Below are 14936 nucleotides of genomic sequence, written 5' to 3' on the forward strand. Positions count from 1 at the left end.
CTAAAGCTATCACTGGGCCAAGACATGATGTCATGGCTGGAGGGAAAGAGCTTTAATTGTATTAAATGAGGAGCCTCTTTTCTAGTCAGAATTTTTACTAGATGCAGTCTAGTTGCACTGATTATCAAACTGCTGGATAACGAGAATGGGACAGCAGCATCACTCATTCTCGGCAGCATCAAATGCTTCTAGCATGCTTTTAAAAAATGCTAAAATATGCAACCACCATGTTAGAAATTTCATGGCAAAAATTATTTTAATTCACCACAAAAAAAGACACATTTAAATAACAAAATCCTACAATTTCTCTACTAAGGGCCAAAAAAAAAAAAAGACTGAAATATCTCCCACAGTAATTCTGCTGAAGTTGATGAAGTTACGATTCACATCAGTATAACAGAGATAAATTTAGCTCGCAAAGGCTATGTATACACTACCAGGTTATTTTGAAATAATAGCTCGCAAAATAACTATTTCAAAATAAGCTTATTCCTCTTCACAAGCAGGCGTTGTTATTTGGAAATAATAAGTCCATTATTTCGAAATAACAGGCTTGGTAATGTGGATGCTTGCCCTATTATTTCAAAATAAGAGAAGTTATTTTGAAATAATTCCCCAGTGTAGACCCGCCCATAGTACCATCAACAGGAAATAAACACCCAATCCACCATTTTATTTTCTCTCTCAAAGGGTGTGTCCACACAGCAGGGCTTAACTCAGAATAAGCAATGCAAATTAAGTGATGTCAATTGCGTAGCTTATTTCGAAATAGTTTATTTCGAAATTGGGAGTGTCTGCACAGCACTTATTTTGAAATAAAGCACTCTTTCTCCAACTTCCCTTACTCCTTGTACAATGAGGGTTACAGGAGTCGGTGTAAGAAGTCCTCCAGATTGATAGTATTTCAACATTATTTCGAAATAACTGCCTGCTGTGTAGAGTCGGACTAAGTTATTTTGAAATAACGCGTTATTTCAAAATAATGTTGCTGTGTAGATGTACCCAAACTGTCTGACTTACAATAACTTTCTGAATTCTTGCTAGCTGAATGATGAAACCCCATTTAGTCTATGACTTTTACCCTTCAGTTAGAAAGCAGGAACACAGTGTTTGGAAAATTATTATTAAATCTATATATACATTGTTCTCCTCTTTCAAGTGATTTTAGCAAATTTAATTGGAATCAAAATGACTGTAAACTAGTCATAGCCTCAGAAATATCTGCTTTTTATAAAGCTTTAACAAGCATGACTGCATTTGATTGTCGAAGCCATGGGGAAAGGAGATATTACTGAAATGCTGGCTAGCTTACAGTCATCTGTGATACCTGTCTTTGCTAGAAGCAGTTTGCTGTTTTAATAAATCTATTTGACATCGCCACTAGCATGATGTCAGCATCCTGGAAATTAAATTGATTTGAAAAATGAATGGCTGTAGTACCCTTTATATCTCAGATTTAAATTTGTACTCTCTGGAATCTGATCGATCTTGTATCTCCCTTCTCCCATTTTACTCTTTAGTTTACCCAAGAAGAGATAAAGAAACTTTGACTTCTAACTAAATCCCAGGGGGAATTTTTTAAAAAAAATGCAACTACTAGAATCAACACCACAAATACTTGCAGTATATAACACTAGGAGCAGAAGTTCCTTGCTTTTGTATGCCAATGACGCAGTTTCCTTTTTGGGATAAAATTAGTAGGCCTTAGGTCTCAGAGTATACATGATCTGCAAGGTACAACTAGATTATCAAACTGTGTTTCTGTGCAATCATTATTTAAACATAAGGCTTAATGAAGATGTATGTTATTAAAACCAAGTTAGACAAACACACTCTCGCTGCCATATAGGACATCATCATAGATTGGCTTTAGATTTGGACATAATAGGGGGTTCCTTACTGGTAGTTTGTGACCTCAAATGCATGTCACTGATGACCTAATAAAAGTAGTTTTCTGATAGTCATCCATAATTTTCTGTACATCAGAAACTTATTTTCATAACAGCAATAAGACATTCTTGACAATTAATTGCATGAGAATTAGTCACTTGAGGGTACATCTACACATTTATTTTGAAATATTCTGAAATAGCTTATTTCGAAATAGCAGGTCTACCCAACAGGGGAGCCTTGAAATCAATCCAAGGCAGGCTCCCCTAATGTGGATGTGCTGCTTCGATTTAGAGACCCAGAAGGCACTGGGGAGTAATTACTTTGAATGGCCCTGGGGAGGGACATTTTTGAAATAGCAGCAGTGGAGCATTCACAGTACTGCTCTTCCAAAATAGCTATTTCAAAATAGTCATTATTCCTCATGGAATGAGGTTTACAGAAGTTAGAATAAGCCATCTGCTTTTTAGAATTTATTTTGAAATAATGGAATTGCTGTGTAGATGCTCACATTGTTATTTCGGAATAACGGCTGTTATTCCGAAATAACGCTGCTGTGTAGGCGTACCCTTGATGAATACTACCATCCACAGTAAGCTATAATCTCTCAGAAACAATGGCCCATAGGTTTCTATGTTGTTGGTTTTTTGTTTGTTTTTTAAAGAACCAGTGTTCAAAAAAGCTAAGCACCTCAACAAGATTCAAGTCAAAGGTTTTGATTGCCTTTTGAGGCTGCTAAATCTCCGATGTGCTACAACAGTGATCCCCAACGCGGTGCCCGTGGGCGCCATGGCACCCGCCGGGGCATTTGTGCGCGCCCGCCGACAACCTGGGCCAGCCCCGCCCCCGGCACGCGGAGCACTGTAGGCGCCGGCCCCAGGCGCGCGACACGCACCGGCCCCAGGCGTGCGGCTCGGGCGGCGGCGGCGGCCCCAGGTGGCTCCGGCCCCAGCCCTGGGGCACATGCCGGCACTGGGCGCAAGGGCATCCCCGCCCCTGGCGTGTCCCAGGACGTGCGGCCCCACCCCCCCGGACGCCCGGCACATGAGTGGCCCCACCCCCCGGGTGCCCGGCGCGTGAGTGGCCCCGCCCCCAGGCGCCCGGGAGCCTCTAAAGGTTGGGGACCACTGTGCTACAAGTTTCCTATAAGTCCACAGAGGTGAAAGCTATTTCCTTTTACAGGAGGAAAAAGGTGATGATAGATGTGTACTTCCCTCTGTACTTCCTTCCGCACTAGATCCCTTTTTCCTCACCTCCTCCCATCATATTGTTTGCTTTGGCATGTGGAAATTGAGGTTTTGTTTTTTTAAAAAGGCACCAGTCTATTACTGTGCTTTCTCCATGTGTGTTTGCCTGCCGCACTGCTTTAATAGGAATGATGCTCAAACCCTCTGCCACTGACTCAGAAGGAGTAGAGAGGGCTGGCATCTTGTATCAGGTCTAGGGAGACAGGAAGGAGCAGCAGACTGTGTGGGTGCATTGAGGATGAGAACTGGCTCAGGTGGGCAGCAGCAGTTGGCAGAAATTAGATCAGCTGTTGCTTGCCCAGGCAATAAATATCAGAGGGGTAGCCGTGTTAGTCTGAATCTGCAAAAGCGACGAGGAGTCCTGTGGCACCTTATAGACTAACTGAAGTGTAGGAGCATAAGCTTTCGTGGGCAAAGACCCACTTCGTCAGATGCATGTAGTGGAAATTTCCAGAGGCAGGAATAAATATGCAGGCCAGGATCAGGACAATCAGGACACAATCAACTCTGGATTAAACAAAGACTGTGAATGGCTTGCTAACTACAAAAGCAGCTTCTGTTCCCTTGGAATTCACACCTCCAGATCAGCTGCTAGAAGTGGGCCTCATCCTCCTTGATTGGATCACCTCATCATCTCCAGCCTGATCCTGGCCTGCATATTTATTCCTGCCTCTGGAAATAAATAGGAACTCAAATTCTACTCTCCCGTCCGAGTTCCATCTATGTCCATTGCCCCAGCAAATCACTTCCCCGATGAATAAGCTTCAGCAGGAGCACCCTATTGACGTTCACAAACAAAAAATGCCATTATAAAAGAATTATGGCTGAAAGTGTCTTTTAATAGAGTCCAACTAGTGCCCCAGGACATAACTGCACTTATAAAACATCCTCACCTTTGAAAAATACCCAAACCTTAGAAAGTTTGGCGATGACCAGTTAAGAGATCACGTGTCTTATTCATCACCACATAATATTTCATCACTTATTGAACATCGACAATCCGACTTAACTGACTCCCTCAATTTTGCAAAATACATGCAAAGGTCAAAAAAGTAAAAAATAACAAGGATCTTAGGAGACAATGGAAAACGGCTCCTTCTTTGAACAGGAAATGGATTTTTATCAAGCCTTCCTATATGGGGTGGGTGTGGGGGAAATCTAGAGTTGTAGGGAGTATGTGCTTCTGGAAGGGGAATATGAGGAATCTGCCCCTTTAGCATCCATGTGAAGAACAGGACTGCTATTTCCCCACTTCAAGATGTGAATTTAAACTGCTGTATTGCCACAAATATGGTATATCTGATTTTTACAGCTGAGCACTAGAACAAATAAATAAAAGTTGCCCTACAAAACAGAAGTGTACTTCATATAGGAAAAATATTCTACTTCCTAATACTGTAATACAGAAGAAATAATTTATATTAATATTTTCATAATATTTAAAATATTTATTTTAAACTCTTCTTTCAATAAATGCTTTTCCTGCGGTATGGACTCAGAAACAGGGATCATGTGATACAGGGTTTCCATAGGGACCACTCCAATTTTCTTCAGCATGAAACTAAACAACTGAATTTTCACGCTCAAGATTATGCTTTGACAGAATCATAATTAGAAAAATGTCAAATTGTCCCATTTTTCAAGCAGATTTTTTTTCTTGAATTGGATGCCCATAGTACATTGTTTAGAGTTGTAATTTTTATTTAGGCACACAATGCTTCCAAACAGGGGATGACAACTTGCTGTATCATGTGAAAAATGTGACAAATATAAAATTCCTTAGATTTTGGGTGGAAGGAGAAGAGAGGGGGCATTTTTAGCAGGGCAGAACCAAAATGAATGCACTGATAAATATGCTCTGCCATGAAATTTTAAAAACATACTGACTTTTTCTGACTGTCTGTGCCTACAAAATACTGCATAAACCGCAGTACCACTACCCTTACCCCACACTGCCTTCTATAATTCATACAGTGACATTTTTAAACACTGATGCATGTCACTATATGATGTTACTTGTGGCTCTGATTATCTCTAACAGACATATTGAACCTCATTCCAAACAGATCAAGCTAAAATAGTGTCATCCATATTTTACTGATTTTAATCTATATAGTTAGGTGCATACAGAAAAACTCAAAATGCTAATAAAAGACATTTGATCTTGAGAAGCAATTTCTTGAATACAGTGGCCCCTCTATGGTAAGAAATACAAGGGTCCAAAAGCAATAAAAAAATGGGGAAAACACTTTTGACTCTTATGACAACAACCCCACATGGCCTAGTAACTGTTAAAGAAGAAAAGGGATATGGTCTAGAACAGCAGATGAAACATTTTAGAAAGGATATAGTTAGTGCCTTGCAAGAGTCTACAAAGAAATAGTAGAAGTAATGTTATTTGAGTGGCCAGTGCAATTCTACCCTGTGGCTATGTCTACACTGCCGTTTTTTTTTCACCAGACGATATGCAAATCATGCTCTCATTTGCATATCTTCTGCCAATCCTTTTTGTGGAAGAGGTTTGATGCTAAATAGCCCCGTGGTTACAGGATCCTGTGAAAAAGGGTTTTCCCCCCCAACAAATGGCCCTGTCTACATGGGGCTTTTTAGCAGCAAAACCTCTTCCGCAAAAAGGATCGGCAGAAGATATGCAAATGAGAGTGCGATTTGCATATCTTCTGCCAAAAACCCCCCAGCAGTGTAGACATCGCCTTTGTGTATGTATGAGAATACTGATTAAGCTTGTCGTCTGCACAGATGCAATTGCTGTGACTCATAGAGGGTTGGTGTGCTGTTCTATCTAAAGAAATAGTGCACTGTGCCTCAGAAAGGCTCTCACATGGAGAGCAGGGTGCCGGTTGTGAAGTTTTGGCAATAGGCCTCACATATTTCTGAGTTTAGCTACAAAGGACTAGATTCACAAAAGGGCTTAAAGGCCTAACTGGTCTTTTAGGAACCTAAACCCAGAATCATGCCCCACTTGGATTCACCATCCCCCAGCTCAGCTGCCCTTGAGGCGTTTTTTAAGTCACATCTTAATGCACCTTGATACTGTTAAAGAAGAAAAGCTGCAGCTATATGTGCCAGATACTGTGCTCTATGCAAGGCAAACCTTAATGGTACATGGTCCTCAAATGGTGCAATGAAAAGAGGATTAGCATCTTAGGCGTAAATGGGAAAAGAGGATAGTCTTAAAAACAAGAGAGGTGTGAAGAGTACGTCCATGAGAACTTTCTCAGGAACTTAATGCAAAAGGGCATAATTCATATCACAGCATAGGGGTTTATTTCCTTATCAATAAGCATGAGATTTATGTGGGCAGCTTTTTTTAGTAATAAATAGTCTTTTAATCAACCATATTCTAAAACAGGAAGATAATTCTAGAATCTGTAATTTGCTCTTTTTCTTATTTTTGTTGGAAACCTGTTTGTCACTTTTATTATTTATGGTCAGTCAGTATTTTAAAGATGACCTACAAGAATATCTGTATTCTTTAATGGCCTGTTACAAACCCAGTGAAGTCAGTAGAAAAACTTCTACTGTCTCCAACACATGTTGAATCATCCTTGGAAAGCTGCAGTGTTTAAAAATATACTTTTAGTATCCCAAGCGGGATAGAGAGGTGTGTATTCAGTAAACCAACAACAACTTAAAAGTACCTTCCTTATTTCAAACTGTCCGAAGTTCAGCCACATAGCGGATTACTGGCTCATCGTGTACCACATGATAAACAGTCTGCTTCATACCACTGATGCAACACCCTTCCTCAGGACCCTGCTGCAGAGTTGAATGGCCTTCATCAATGTATCCCTCACAACATGTGGGTTTTTTTAAAAGATTCATAAACAGATTTTTTTAAACCTACACAAAACTATGCACTCTGGGAGAAACTATCTTCATATCAGTGAAGTTTCACTCAAAAGGAGCTGCTGATCTGACTCCTAATTACTATAGAAAAGTTCCCGTATGAAACTGTGCATGTAATAAGGTTAGGCTAGGACACTAGATGAATCAGGAGCCAGAAGTCAATGGGGTGTGAGAAGAGAGGGGGAAAGTAGGGTGATTTAATCCCATAAAGTGCTGAATCTCTCTCTTTCCTTGGTCACTTGGGCAAATTCAGCACATATTGCTGCAGCTGCTGGATCTTTCGCAAATAATTATTTGCAGGTCACCTTAAAGAAATCAGCTACAAAGGAAAAGTTCTCTTTAGCAAAAACCAAAAAGACAAGATGTAATTAATTACCACTCTGTTGGGAAGAAGTGAGGAAAAAACTGCAGAAGGTGTGTGACATTTTTAAACCTATGAATGAGAAGATAATAAATGAACTACCAACAGCTGTAGGAAATAATAATTTACAGTGCAATGAGAAATTGCAGTAACTTGATAATTTTCATGGCTGGGTTATAGCAGAGCCTTACTGAGGGGGAATTATAGATTTTTTTCAGTGGCAAATAATAAACCATATGGCAAGGTCAAAGATGGAGTTTAGCCATGTGAAGCTGTTTGCATGGCAGAATCACCATGTGCCTTTTCTGAATGTGAAAAAGTCACATAAATCTAACTGTTATTGTCCACTTCAAAAAACAGAGTATAAATCCAAATGTAGAGGGCTCTAATATAGATATTTATAACTCTTCACCCAAGGCTCTACTGGCATTTCCACTTGTAAGCATTATTTTCAGAGGTATGCAGCCTGGTGCCATTTGGAAGCTTGAAAATGATGCAGTGTCTGCATTACAAACTTCATTCATCTTCATCCAACAAAACTCTGCCACTGCTGAAATAGAGCTTGTCCCTTCCACCAACAGAAGTTGCTCCAGTAAAATATATTACCCCACCCACCTTGTGTGTCTTACTGAGAAAAGTAGTTCTGGTATCCACATATTAGCACATCAAGAGCATAAGAAGAAATACATGTAGGTGAGAATGTTCTCTCACTCACATCATATACTTACCTTTCAACTACTGAGCATGTAAGACGACTATGAAGCAGTTTCCCTTACCTTGTTGCAAACCATGCTCTCAAGGATGAGAAAGTTGCTGCATCTTCTTTCAAAGCCTTTAATTCATTTCGCAGTTTGGTCATGGTTTCAGTCACCATTGATTTTTCATTCTCATATTTATTCTTCAGATTGGCCAGTGCCACTTCAGCTGTCTGAAAAAGAGGAGAGGGGAGGGGCAAGGAATATATGCCTCTGAGATGGGAATTTGATAACAGCTAAGATGCCAGGTTATGATTTCGTTTCTGGTTTCCCCCATTATTCACATAAAACCAATGATATACATGAGATACACTGATGATAGTTTCATCTTCTGGACAGATATCCTAAACTCTCACAAATTCCCACCGCAACTTCAGTGACAACCACACATCCATGAAACTCTCTCTAGAACATTCCCACACCAGCATCAACCTCCTGGATACCACAATCAGCTTCAGCGATGGAACTGTGAGGTGATCTATATAAAAGAAATCCATGGACCACCACATTTACATTCATATATCCAGTAACCACCCTGAATGCACCATGAAATCTGTTAGCTATTGCAAAGTACTTAGATGGCTAAGAATATGCTCTGAGGAGAAAGTCTGGAATACACACTTAAAACAGTCTTCACCAAACAAGCACATTCTACCAGAGAAGTAGATTTCATCATGGAATGGGCCACCTAAATACCTGAGGAGAACCTGCTTCAATACAGGAAACCAACTCTCCAAAAAACCCTTTTTGTCACTCACAAACCCACACTACAACCCATATGAGGTATCAGCAAACAGTTATAATCTATATTTGATGAGGACCACATCCTGAAAATTGTTTTTCCCAACCCCCCGTCTTCTGGCCATTAAACAACCCCACATCCTGATCAAGTTCATCAGCAGAAGCAAGCTTACTACAAACCAGGGGACACATCACCTCAAAGTGGCACCAGACCCTGTCACAGAAATAGATTCAAAACTTGCAGACATATCTCCACTCTTATGATGATGACTATCCCCACAACATTCCTTTGAAGACCATGGGTCCTACACATACCTATCATTAAAGGTACAGTACCACTTCTAACACAATAATTAGGTGGGTGAAACCAAACAATGACTATGCTCTGAAAAGAATTCACACAGAAAAATTATAAAAGACAAAAATTTCATATCACCCCATGGGCAAACACAAATTAATTACTTCATGTCTGATCTTTCAATCTTTGTCCTCAAAGACAACCTACACTACAACTTCAAAAAACAAGCCGGGAATCCTGAATTCATAACTGCTGGACACTAAAACCAATGGACTTCACAGACGAAGTTGTTTTATGGTTCATTAAAACAATTTGTAACACCTCTGCTGCCTGCTGACCCTCCATTCTTCTACCACTACAGAGATGCCAATTGCCCACTTCACATTAAGGATGTTAAAACGCATTGTGGGGCTTTTTTTGTTTTTTGTTTTGGTAAACGTGTACCTTCTTAAATTTTAAGCTGGCTTCCTGCTAGCACCAGCTCCCAAGGAGCCCTCACCCCCTGCCCTCTGCTCTGCTGCCTCTGATATAGAGGCAGAAGGCAGTGGCAGCAGGGCGAGGGGAAGGCAGGTAACTCCTGCTTACTCCTGAGGAGTAATGCCCCGGAGGAAGAATGCAGAGGCTGTCTGCGCCGCAGGAGGTGTGAGTTGAGCGCAGGGTTTTCCTGTGCCACGGGGGAGGAGAGGGTGTTAGCTACCTCCAGGGTTTGGCGAGGGAGGTGGCTGGGGATTTTTTGTGTGACATTTTTTTTTTTGCTCAACCAAATTGTTCAAATTGGGCCCCACACTTTCTAAAGCCGGCCATGCCTTCCACTTCCACCAACAGATGCTGGACCAATATAACATATTACCTCACCCATCTTGTGCGCCTCTCAAGTAAAAAACAGTCAGACTTCTTTAATGCAATACATTTTTTTTTCAAAAAAGATTTAAAAAACTATTCTCCTTAGAAAGAAGGAAGCCATGAATGGACACAGTAAACTTAAAAACTATTGGATTCAATCGGCCTGAAGCATTAAGACTGTACAAATCAGCAGTTATACTCTTCCATGTCACAGAATCTTATCTCTTCACATTCTTCTGAAAATTTTAACAACCAACCAATTGTGTAAATGATAATGATTACTTAAGAGAAAGTCTAGGGAAGAAGTTATGAAGTTATCCTACTCTATATTCTGCCTCTTTCTTCCCCCCGCCACCCTACTCATTTTCTTTCTTGTTTCAGGCCTGATCTAATTTTCATGTTATCTTTGTGTCTTGTTTGCTTGCCATTGTTTGTCAGTTTTATTCATTACTTAAAATAATTTTAAGAGATTAAGAAAATTACAGATTTGCATTTTTATAGTGTTACAAGTATCACTTAACATTACTGTAACGAACATATTAAGAAACATTTTTTCTTTTATATTTTTCCAGTACTTTTACTTTGTGAATCTGAAAGCACTTTGGTTAGTATTTAGTTAATTCACACACTTTTGTTAGTGTGTTGTTAATTCTGTAGTGTTTCTATTACAGTGTACATGTGTCAGTTCCCCAGTTATTTTTGTGAATCTTTCACATAGGAACAGAGAAAAGAATAATAGGAAAAATGCAATTGTAAAAATCACAAAGATTGGAATGGGACCATCAGAGGAGAGTGCAATGGTTTTAAAACCTGAAGCGACTTTTAAATCATCTTTTGGAAATTCACTAGATTTCAAGTTCAATACGGTCGGTTCCTTGGTTGTTTTCCTTCAGTCAGATCAATTACTGTACAGTGAAGAGAATTAAGCACAATACAGGTTAAGAGATGGAAGTACTGTTTACATTTTTTCAAGGAACTACCAGTTATAATGCCAATTTAGCAAAAAATGGTAGTGAAACACTGCATTGTTTCTTTTGGCAACATGATGCGGTTTTCTTTTTTAAGAATAAAGTTACAGTGCTACTTGGTGGCCACTAGATAGCACCCATGTTTCCTAAATTTACTGTGTAACGCCATTACGTAAACAATAACACAAACCATAAATCCTGGGCTGGATTATGATTTTTAGCGGTCCTAAGCACTGAAAAGATTATGGTTCCCCCCCCCCATGTAATTCAAAATAAAAACAATACATACCATAAAATCTCATTATTATTTTTTTGGTGCCCTTGTTTTGCTGGTGCCCTAAGCACGTGCTTAGTCTGCCTATTGGGTAATCCAGCCCTGCATAAATCCTGCATTTTGTTTCTAAAGAGTTGAATGAGGGTAAGAAGAGAGTAATATGCTCCCCATTATTCACCGGCTTAAAGTTAAGCACATTGTTGGCCTGAGACCTAATTCACCCCCATGCTAAACTAGTCTTGATTAACCTTGGGTTACACTCCAGGATTTCACCAATAAAATTAAGAGAAAAAGTTCTGTGCTGCTAAGGCACCCCCACCTCAGGAATGCCCCTAAGAAGAGTTATATCACCCAGGGTTATAAAGTAGAGACATCCAGGCGCTGAAAAGTTCAGTGACGATACAGAAAGACCCCAACAAATGGTAAAGGAGATAAGATAAGCTCCGACCCTTGTATGCTGACAATCAGCACAAACAAAGAAGGTCATAAATAAAGTATAACTGGGCTTTAAAATGTAAACAAAGATTTGAGCAAAACATAGCTGCCAGTGTGTGATTGGTTAACTTTTGTTATTTGGGGTACTGAATAATGTAACAGGTATAGTAACATTCAAGGAAGGTAGCTTGTTTTACCTTTTTAATGTAATGAAGAACAATGCTCTTTGGGAACCATTTTCAGACTGCTGTTCAGCAACAAGCCTCTAGAACTCTGACCCTGCTGCACAACCTGGTGCAGAAACATCACTGGGACTCCCAGATGAAAAGCTCCTGACTGGCCATCCGATTAAGTTTGTCTGTACATCGGGAGCGTAATAATAGCTGTGCGGGGCATGTGTATTTTGTGTGTGTGGCTAGTAAATAGATGTTTAGAGCATGGCTGCGTAAGGCTCTTTCACTAGGGAAAAGTTATGCAAAGCTGTATAGCCCAGAGCTCTGGGAGAAAGGGTGGGTTTTTTAATTGACCAGATTTACCCTGTGCTCCCTGGGTGAGGAGATGTGCTATCGAAGATCCCTATTTGAAAGGCACATAAATCAGCTATGAAAATACTGATCACCACAGAATGACAACATGGTTACTCACCTGTTTGTTGGCTTTCAACACTGCCCTCAGGGTTGCTATCTGCTCCCGTTTTGTACTCAGCAGGGACTTCAGTTTCAGTATCTCTTCCATTAAGGCCTCCTTGTCCTTATCAATCATAGGCACCAGTTCACGTGCTGCCGCACGCTGACGTGACAGTTGCAGTGACCGGTCTACAGCCTTCTGCAGGTGCTTGATTTGGTCCCGTATTATGGCATTTAGGTTGTAGATATTCATTGGCTCTTTGCGTATGTCACTGGTGTCAGAGACAGGAGATGAAGGAGGGGCCGTGATGACAGGAGAAATCGTAGGTGTCTTGGTTGGACTTTGTTCTTTGCCAGCCTCCATGTTCTCTTTCGAAACCTGCTCAGTTGGGGTCCTGGCTTCTACCGGAGATGCCGTTCCTCTCCTAGCGAGCCGTGGAGACAGGAGCCCCCTGGGATCATCAGGTCCCTTCAGGCTCCCACTTCGGGTGACTCTACTTTGCCTGTAATAGTCCAACATGACCCTATTAGGCGTTTCATTATTACACAGACATACATGGTGATAGAGCTGGGCCAACTCCTCACTAAATGTTACCAGCTCATCCTGGGCTGTGTTGAGGGTATTATGGTTTTCATTCGCGACACTCGTCATCCTTTGCAACTCTTTTTCCATGTGAACCATTTTTTCATAACTTTCCTTAGTTGATTTTTCCAGGTTCGTCACCTGCTCATCATACCGCTGGATCCTGCTCTCATACTTCACCTTTTCTTCAGTGTAGTTTTCTACACATTTATTGTATTTCTCCTTTAAGGCCTTTATTTCGGCTTTAAGGTCGATCACTTCTGTAACGGCCACTTTATATTTACACTCAAGAATCTCCAGGCCATTGATGTCCACTTCATAGTCATGCGCTTCCTCACCGGAGTCTCGGCCCTTCTCACAGTCCAGCTCTACTTTCAGCTCCTTGTTGCTCTGCAGTCCCCTCATGGCATTGACATGCTCTGTGAGCCGGTGGACCCGCTCGTGTTGCTCAGTCAGGGCTCCCTTTGTGTGTTCTAGCTGCGTTTGGGACTCTTGGAGGTTGGCTAGGAGAATACCTTTTTCTCTCTCCACCTAGAATGATTGAATGAAGAACATTAACATTTGACAAAGAAATGAAACTAAGAAATCTAGACCCTTAGGCCATGATGCCTTTTGCCCCGGCCCAACTTTTTGGCCAGGCCAAACCCTAGTGGGGCTCTGACCATGTGTGCCTCTTGCTCAGATTCGTCCTGGCTCCAAATCTGTCATGACACAGGGTTCTCCTGGGGCAAATGCGAGTGGCACTGCAACCCTCTGCATCAGCTTGCAATTCCATTTGCTCAGATTTGGAGGGAGTGGATGGAAGGGGTCATGAGCCAGGAGAGTCAGGTTAACAGTAGGTGCCAAGAGGGGAAGAGAAGGTCAGGCAGGGCAGGGTATCCATGTGCTCCTACTTTAAATGGTGCTCTGCAGGCTCTGTATGGGCCAACTCTCAGTCTTCATTTGCTTGTGTGCTAGCCACCAAACATTGCCAATAGCATGTTTCCCTACAACTAGGTAACCTAGTTGTGGTTTTCAAAGCCTCCAAGGGGATTTAGACACATCAGCCATTAATTTTAAAATGACATGGTAGGTACACATTTACACCTCCTAGAGTATCTGACAATGTCAATGCCTGCTGCCATTTGCAATAGCATAATGACAGGTGTTCATTATTTCCTATTATTAGTGCTCTTTCATCAAGAGCTACGCACTTCCCTAGCACTTCTGCTAAATCACCTAAATTGGCAGTGACTGGTGTGTCTCTAAACACCAGATTTCCCCAAAATATATTCTTTGAATTTTAAACAGCCACCACACATTATTCAGCTTACTTCCTGATATAATACATCAAAATGATACACATACATTTCTCTCCTACATGTATACATTTATTAGGATTTTCAGTGAAAAACTCTGGCTTTCTTTCACCATCATTATTTATATATTTGGCTTTTTACCAACAGTAATGAAAAGCACTTTCTCGGTGCTCTAGGTATCCATGACAATCTGAAAAAAAATACATTAAACAGATGCAAAAATTCTCCCAGTTCAAATGAAGTCATGAAGCAACTACGTAAATAGAAATTACAGCACACACATAATCCCCAGATGTCCAATCCACCACTATGTACCAGACCCAACACTCATCTCCTCAAAGACAAGAAAGAAAAAGTAGTCCTTGCAGCAGATCCTGGAAACTAACAAACTATTACAAACCTGGGGGTAGACACAGATGGTATCAATCAAAAGCCAGCAATCTGTACATGTGCTATGAAATGTTTGGGCCACATCACCTCCTTCCTGGGAGAAGCAAAAGCAAGAGCTGTGTGGCCACGGGCTCTGAGCTATATTAATTCTGTCCTAGGTTTCCATAGAAGAATCTGGCGGTTAAAAAGTATCCGGTGCCATGGAGAATGGCTATTCCCCCAGCAGGTGGGAGAATTAATACAGAACTTCTTAAACCGAGGGAACCAGGTTAGTTGTTAGTAGTTTGGTCCATTCAGATTCAGATGGTCATAAATAAAAAAAACCAAAGTTTAATGTTTCCTGTGTGTCTCCATCCAGAT

At 40.9% G+C, this 14936-nt stretch overlaps 1 protein-coding gene across 3 annotated transcripts in view; it reads right to left on the minus strand.

Moving 5' to 3' along the window:
- The window catches only part of BICD1 (BICD cargo adaptor 1), a 229157-nt gene that overhangs the window by 40464 nt on the left and 173757 nt on the right, over positions 1 to 14936 (minus strand). For all 3 annotated transcript variants that reach the window (XM_075940436.2, XM_006114397.5, XM_006114395.5), the window contains exons 5-6: positions 12325 to 13419; positions 8142 to 8293 (exon numbers count right to left, since the gene is read on the minus strand). In XM_075940436.2, coding sequence (XP_075796551.1) covers positions 8142 to 8293; positions 12325 to 13419 — 1247 coding nt within the window. The remainder of the gene's footprint in view (positions 1 to 8141; positions 8294 to 12324; positions 13420 to 14936) is intronic.

Source organism: Pelodiscus sinensis, chromosome 1 (assembly GCF_052426305.1).
Source record: "Pelodiscus sinensis isolate ZL-2025 chromosome 1, ASM5242630v1, whole genome shotgun sequence".
Taxonomy (NCBI): domain Eukaryota; kingdom Metazoa; phylum Chordata; order Testudines; family Trionychidae; genus Pelodiscus; species Pelodiscus sinensis.